This window comes from Cajanus cajan, chromosome 11 (genome assembly GCF_000230855.2).
Source record: "Cajanus cajan strain Asha chromosome 11, NIPB_CcT2T_4, whole genome shotgun sequence".
NCBI lineage: Eukaryota > Viridiplantae > Streptophyta > Magnoliopsida > Fabales > Fabaceae > Cajanus > Cajanus cajan.
The window spans coordinates 33,657,787-33,665,204 of NC_138527.1; the positions used below are offsets into that span (position 1 = coordinate 33,657,787).

Below are 7,418 nucleotides of genomic sequence, written 5' to 3' on the forward strand. Positions count from 1 at the left end.
TGTTGGTACATACATAGTGTATTAAACTAAATACAAGAGCGGAGAAAGAAACAAAGTTTATTCCAATTGAAGAGAAGAACGATCAAGCAAACAAGGCGAAAGCGATATGCACGACACATGGTGGAAAAAAAAAAAAAGCATGGCACCACTAATGTCAATTCCAACACCAATATTCAATAGAAGCGTGATAACAACAATAAACAGAAACAAAAAATAGAGGAAAAAGGAAGAAGAATAGTTTAGTTAAAGTTTTATCCGTTGGAGGCGCTCCACGTGTCCCTGGGAAGGGTGATTGGCTCCGAGAGTGGCAGGTGGGGCCCGAGAAGACGAAAAGCACGTGCGCTCACACACTTACACGTACGCAGTGTGTATGAAGAAAGAGCGCGACCGGTTCTCCAGGTTACTGTGCGGCACACGCTATCTCTCTCGGCCTCACAAACAAGAAGAGCATGTTTATCCTCTCCACCGCGCCATCCACTTCCACGCTTCTTCCTCTTCTCTCTTCCATCCCTTCCTCCCTCTCTCTGCGATCCTCCGCCGCCGCCGCTTCCTGCTCCTCCGTCGCTCCCAAGGACAACCGCCTCTTCTCCGCTCACCATTCCCCTCCTGCCATGTCCGCCTCCGTCTCCTCCCGTACTTTCCTCAACGCGCGCAACGAGCAAGGTTCCCTTTCCAATGCAAATAAATACCGTTTAATTCCTCGCATAATTAATATATTCTTCCTACTGTTTGCTTAGGTGATGACCAAGCGAACCATTCGGTTGTTTTATTGTTTATTTATATATATATGTTTTGTTTTGTTTTTTCGTACGCGGCTGCTATTTTCAGCCTTGGATTGTTGTAGAAATTTAAGGTTTAAGAAAGGAGAGAGTCAAAAATTGAGACAGTTTGTGATACTATTGGCAATTTTGTCATGAGGAAATGGATGTATATATGATTTGGTTGACAGGATGTGGAGTTTGAGATGCTTGTTTTGAGGTCTGACTGACATTAGGTAAGTTCTGATTTATCGAGTTGAACATTGAGAGAATGTTATGATCGGTCTGTTTTGAATATTCTGCTCCGTCTAAGAAGTAGCAAGTATTGTTTTCGGAAGTTAAGATGTTCTTGCAAGCGTTGAATTAAATCGATTTTCGTATATCATATACATTGTTTATTTTGCAGAGCTTCTTTCTGGAATCAGAAAGGAAGCAGAAGCTGGATCTCTGCCGCCGAATGTTGCTGCAGGAATGGAAGAAGTGTACCATAATTATAAAAAAGCAGTGAGTTTATATTCATTTGTCTTATGTTCATATATGCATATGCATCCTGCTCTTGCCTTGCTGATATCTAAACTTTTCCTAATATCTGTGGGAACGCATATTAGTTCACTCACTATTCAGTGAATTCAATATGAAACTGAACTCTAAAATTATTTGCTTTGTATGAAAAGATTGCTCTGCTATTGTTGCTGTCATCTATTTTTTGTTTCCTTGCTTTTCATGTGTTGACAGTTGGTTGATTATAATATTGGTGTCTGGTACTCTTTCTATTGCTGTGTTAACAATGGATTAATATATTTGTAGCATGTTGATTCCAATATCAAATCATGGTTGTTTAAAACTTGGACACGTATCCAAGTAATCAAGTTATTTGAGATGTTCCAAAATATTTATGCTTTGATGGATAAAATCTGTCTTTTTCTTACTTGTTACCCGTATCTTACGTTAGTGTGGATATAGTTTACAATTCTCAAAAAGGGTTTAGTTAGTTTGAGTTATATAGTCCTGCAGTTTAATATACTAATTCATCTTTTATCATTTTGACATTTAAAAAGTGTCAAATAACTTAGATACATTTCCTTGTGTGCAATCACATTTCAGGTTATCCAAAGTGGAGATCCCAAGGCAAATGAGACCGTATTGTCGAATATGATTGTTTTATTAGATCGCATATTTTTGGATGTGACGGTAATATTGAATTCTAGGACATACTGTGCTATTTGTTTCCACACTCTGGGAATCTTTTATTTAAGATTTTTTCATAGCTTCTTGCAGTAATGATAATTTATTTTGCTATTGTTCCATGTTATTAATTGTCATGCTCAAAACATGAGATTGATCTTTAACAGGATCCTTTTGTCTTTCAACCACACCACAAAGCAAAGAGAGAGCCTTTTGACTACTATGTCTTTGGTCAAAATTATATTCGTCCTTTAGTCGATTTCAAGTGAGTTTACAAGCTGTAGTTTCTCTTCTTTCTTCTGTTTGCCGGCAGTCAATTTAGTTTATGTATTTGTCTTTTATTGTTGATCATCTATGCATATGCTTAGTCTAATTTTAATGCATGAACATGATATCCTCTTATTGGGTATTTATATGTTTAGCAAATTTATTACTACAATAAGCTAGGTTCTATGGAGTTTGTGAAAAAAGTGTTAGCAAATTTAATGCATGCAGACAAGATTGCACTTGTTCAGCTGTAACTACCTACTTATGATTTTGTGTGTGGTTTTATGTGTAGTTAACTTGATTCTTCTGGTTGTATCCAGAGAAGGCAGAGCTCTTGGTTTTGAATAAATCCATTGTTCACTTTTCTGCATATGTTAATATACAGATTTGGAACCATGACAATTACTTCAGAAGTATTGTGCACTTTCTGAATTATAATACTGACATGTAGCAATCTGTATACCCCTTTTATAATCAACTTGTATAAAAACAATGTCAATTCTATCTGGATGCACCTTATAGATATTTTTAAAGGTGATATTTTTGTTGCAGAAATTCTTATGTTGGCAACATGCCCGTTTTCATTGAAATGGAAGAGAGACTTAAGCAGGTGCCTATTTCTAATATGTTTTCTTCATATTGATGGGTTATTTATTTGCTTGCTGCGAAGTACTGGTAGAATTTGTAAATAACTTTATCTCACCAAGTAGGGTGGAAGGTAGTAATCAAAAGTCTAATATTCCTCCTTTTTTATCTCTATCTTAACCCTAAGGTTGGTATCTATGCATGAGTTGCATAACATATTAGGAGTTTATGTTTGTTACACATGTAAAAGTCTTTTGTCTTTAAGTTGAGGACAATATACATAGTTACATCTCTACTATTCTAATATGTTACTGTGCATATTGTGACACACGAATCAAATCAATCTTAATTCTTAGATCCAGATTGTGGTAATTGACCCAAATTATGTGACTGTTTTGATTGTTTTCCATTTTTGTTTGCTCTTTGTATCAGTTTCATTACTATAGTATGAACTAGACCTATTCAAAATATCATTGTGAGATTCTTCTGGCCTTGCGGTCATATTTATATATACTGAGTTGATGCTTCTGATGCTGCTGTTGTATCTGTCTAATTTTTCCAGCAAGTACTGCTTATTACTCGTGTATCGGATATAAAACATTGGAAAGAATGTGAAACTTGATTCTGATATCTTGGTTCTCGTGTATATTTGCCCTATGTTAACATTTTCATAGATGTGGGGGACAATTTTGAAAGATCAAAAAATTACTGCAGGGACATAACATCATTTTGATGTCAAATCACCAAACTGAAGCTGATCCAGCCATCATTGCATTGCTGCTTGAAACACGACTCCCATACATTGCTGAAAACCTGGTATAGTTTGCATACTTATTGTCTGGCTATTTTAAAGCACAGGCTTTACATACTTATAAATCCTGAAGTGATTGAATTCTGCCATTTGTTCTACAGACCTATGTAGCAGGAGATAGAGTTATAACTGATCCTCTGTGCAAACCATTCAGTATTGGCAGGTTCATTTTACGCTTGTTTATCAAATACAAATTTATGCTGATATATTTCCTCCTATAAATGAAATTGACTCCTAAAACTGTTTTTGCTTACATTTTTTTTAATAGGAATCTCATTTGTGTTTACTCTAAAAAGCACATGCTTGATGATCCAGCACTTGTAGAGATGAAAAGAACGGCAAATATGCGAAGTTTGAAGGAAATGGCTGTGCTTTTAAGGTATATCTGCTAGTTTATGACTAAAGGATTGCTTTTCTTTAGGCAAACTAACCATTGGCCTTAATTTAATACCTGTTTTTCTTTTGAATAATTAGAAGCATTTCACAGGGTTTCTTAAATGCTTATTAATCAGTGCCCTTAGTGTACTTGATTCAAACTACAATGAGTCAATTTGAGTGCATTTTTTCTAGAAATCTGCAAACTGATAAATTATAATTCTTATCTTTAAAGGGAAGGTCAAGTAGCAAGTGGGTTATTTTTACTTTAAAAATAGTATCTTGTGTATGTAATGGTTATTGATTGGTCAAATGTCCATTATCTTGGCCTTTTTGTACAGGAGTGGATCACAGATAATCTGGATTGCCCCAAGTGGCGGTAGGGATCGCCCAGATCCCCGCACCGGAGAATGGGTGCCAGTAAGTTCACTCTCTTGTTAAAGTAAAATATAAAAGTGCATCATAGTTTTAGTTTAATCAATCTTGTCACATCTGAGATCTATCATCTACAGAAATAATTTGACATTGACTAGTGTATAGACAGGATAAACTTCATAACAAACACTTACAGGAAAAGAAATTAGAAGTCCTGATTTGTGGCTCAAATATCTCATCCGCTCTGCTACTCTATTTTGTTATTCAGTTGGGCTTACTGTTATTAGCTTGTGATTTACTTTGCATGAAACAAGTTCCTATACTTTATTGGGTTATCTGTATCCTCTGCTTGTTGTGCTCTATGTCAAAATCTGTACTTTTAAGTTGTTATACACTTGTGCTGGGTTGCATGTAATTTGTCCTTCATTCTATGTTGAGTATAGAGAAGTTGGATTTAAACATAAGATGATAAATGTGAAGGACTGTACCCAAGTTCCTAGGCTAGGTTGCTGCTCATACTTAGGTTATGTACTGATGAAAACTGTTGGATGGATAAAAGGGGTCACAACTCACTAGTATTGGGTTTATCACTGCCTATTATAAATCTATTGTTTTATTTTACGAATGCGGTCAGTTTACCAGTTTACATTAAAGTATTTTGAGATGTGCCAGAGTGTTGTATGTTGTAAATAAACATATTGCATTATTCCAGTTCCATAGAATATTACATTTCCAATTTTATGACGTTTTGGCATTTTAATATTCAGGCAACCTTTGATACTTCTTCGGTAGATAATATGCGAAGACTTGTTGAACATTCCGGACCACCAGGTCATGTATATCCTTTGGCAATATTGTGCCATGATATAATGCCCCCTCCAATGAAGGTATGGTCTTCGAGAGACTGTCCTTATTTTTTTATCTCGTTTTATTGAGACCATGTAATTTTGTAGGTTGAAAAAGAAATTGGGGAGAAAAGAATTATATCCTATCATGGGGCTGGCATATCAGTGGCTCCAGCGATAAGCTTTTCTGAAACCACTGCTACTTGTGAAAATCCAGAAAAGGTAAGTTGAGTATGATCACCTAGACCTAATTAAATTTATTGTCATTGACTCTACCAAGTTTCTTCTACGAAGTCACTTGTAAAGTTTTAATATTCAAACTGAGAAGATATGGCTGCTTAAGAAATAAGAATGTGATGCAACATGACCATATTTCTAAGCCACTATTAGTATATATATAATGGGATTTTGCTTTTGTTATTGTTGATGCCTGCACTCGTAAATTCCATATAATATTTTTAGGCACATAAGGAGGGGGCCATCCATGTCTGTGCCTTTTGAAATACAATATTTTGATGCCTCATAAAAATAACAGTTCCTCATGTGAAACTATGGACTTCCTATGTGCCAGGGAATTCTATAGGATGTACAGTACACGTACTAATATTTGCAGGTTACAGAGATCGAGTGTAGTTTCTTTAATGTGATGATCATTGTATCTGAAGCTAAATGACCTATGTAATAAAGCCAGTATTCTGTATCCTTAGGTTCTCTGTTTGTGTACTTGAACTTGAAAAATAAACAGTGTTTTGATACATGACATTCATTATCTGGAAGATTCTTTTACTTGTGTAATTTGATTGGTTGCAATATGGGTTTTTTCTGGAGTAGGCTAAGGAGGTATTCTCAAAAGCCCTGTACGATTCTGTGACTCGGCAATATAATGTGCTGAAATCTGCAGTACATGGCAAAAAGGGATTTGAAGCATCAACTCCTGCAGTTTCTTTGTCACAGCCTTGGAAGTAGTCGAAATCTGCATCTTCTTCATTACAACTTTGCTCTGATGCAGGTACAATTATGACTCCTGAAAATTGATATTTGCAATTGTTCTACTGTACATAACTTATCAGTTAGAATTGAAATCTTTTTCATTGTTATGGTTCAAATATTTTTTTACATTCTTACTTTGTTGATGCTTATTAAGATGGATTTCCTTGAGCTACAATTTACTATTGCTTTTAATATAATTCTTCATTTTCAGCAATTTCTTTCATGGCTGGACCAACTGCTTTGTTCCCTTTTAGAAGCAAGTTACAAGACGTGAGTCAAACAATTTCAACTGATTCACTTCTGAGGGACTGCCTATTACTACACCGAATGATTAGCTTAATGGAAGTTTGCAGTCAAATACATATTTTTGTTAAATTTTTCCTTTTGCTCTTGCTTACCCTTAGCAGCATTCAATTCATCTGCAATCTGTTTCAGAAGGTTCAAATTACGCTGCTTGCTGTACAGGTCTCTCTTACTACCGTGTCAGATTCGGTTCAGTGACTGAAAAGATGCTAAATTTTTTACCTACAGTTTTGTGATCAGGCTTCTTAGCTAGCTGAATAGATAAGATCTAATTGTTTCCATTTGTAATTTTTAAGTCAACTTTGTTCCATTATAGATAAATAGATGTTAATATTACATGTCCAGAATCAAATTATTCAGTGAACAAACTAACTGATCCAAAAGCAAATGCAATATTATTCATTTTGACAAAATAAAAGCACTACAATTAGCGTTATTTTTTTTGAGTTTATTCTTTTTTGCACCGATGATAGCTATAAGCTATGTGGAACTGAGTGTGAAACAATATAACGAATTCAACTAATCTTCCAATATTTCAGCTATTCTGATTACTGGGACTTAATCCCATCGCTATTGCCGTCAAGCCTCAAATAACCGATATAAACTATCCCTAGGGCGATGTCATAAAGAATGCATGGGCTATTAAAAAAACTAACTGTTAGGTCTTTTAGTCTTGACCCTTCACAAAACATTTCTCCACTTTTTGATAGCTGACGTGGCGTTCTTGTATGTATCGGTTGTTCACCTTTGATTCCGCCGTTTCATTGAACACAAGTCTCATATTGCCCTTAAAATGCAGCTGCGGATGCAAAATTTGCTGTTCGCTGCCAAGGTTCTTGCATCTCAAGGTGGTGTTTGTACAATAGTCAAAGTCTAATTATTTGCTTTCAGATATTTTGAAGTCTTTATAAATTCCTTTGTATG

At 35.4% G+C, this 7,418-nt stretch overlaps 1 protein-coding gene across 2 annotated transcripts; it reads left to right on the top strand.

Moving 5' to 3' along the window:
- Positions 1–384: 384 nt before the first annotated feature.
- Positions 385–6,930, top strand: ATS1 (phospholipid/glycerol acyltransferase family protein). Of its 2 annotated transcripts, none has more exons than XM_020360902.3 (13): positions 385–663; positions 1,165–1,262; positions 1,863–1,949; positions 2,111–2,208; positions 2,763–2,820; positions 3,510–3,611; positions 3,708–3,769; positions 3,875–3,985; positions 4,323–4,401; positions 5,124–5,243; positions 5,310–5,423; positions 6,033–6,210; positions 6,403–6,930. In XM_020360902.3, the coding sequence occupies exons 1-12, from the start codon at positions 450–452 to the stop codon at positions 6,165–6,167; spliced, it is 1,278 nt and encodes a 425-aa protein (XP_020216491.3). In that variant the 5' UTR covers positions 385–449; the 3' UTR covers positions 6,168–6,210; positions 6,403–6,930. The 2 variants fall into 2 exon arrangements, with proteins under 2 accessions (XP_020216491.3, XP_082922422.1); XM_083066296.1 differs by lacking the exon at positions 385–663 and adding an exon at positions 695–994.
- Positions 6,931–7,418: the final 488 nt, after the last annotated feature.

Bases quoted from the DNA above. Each gene is read 5' to 3' on its own strand.
- ATS1 (XM_020360902.3), top strand. From the start codon at position 450: ATGTTTATCCTCTCCACCGCGCCATCCACTTCCACGCTTCTTCCTCTT. The intron at 1,263-1,862 runs GTGAGTTTATAT...ATCACATTTCAG, and splicing joins ACCATAATTATAAAAAAGCA to GTTATCCAAAGTGGAGATCC. The intron at 2,209-2,762 runs GTGAGTTTACAA...TTTTTGTTGCAG, and splicing joins CGTCCTTTAGTCGATTTCAA to AAATTCTTATGTTGGCAACA.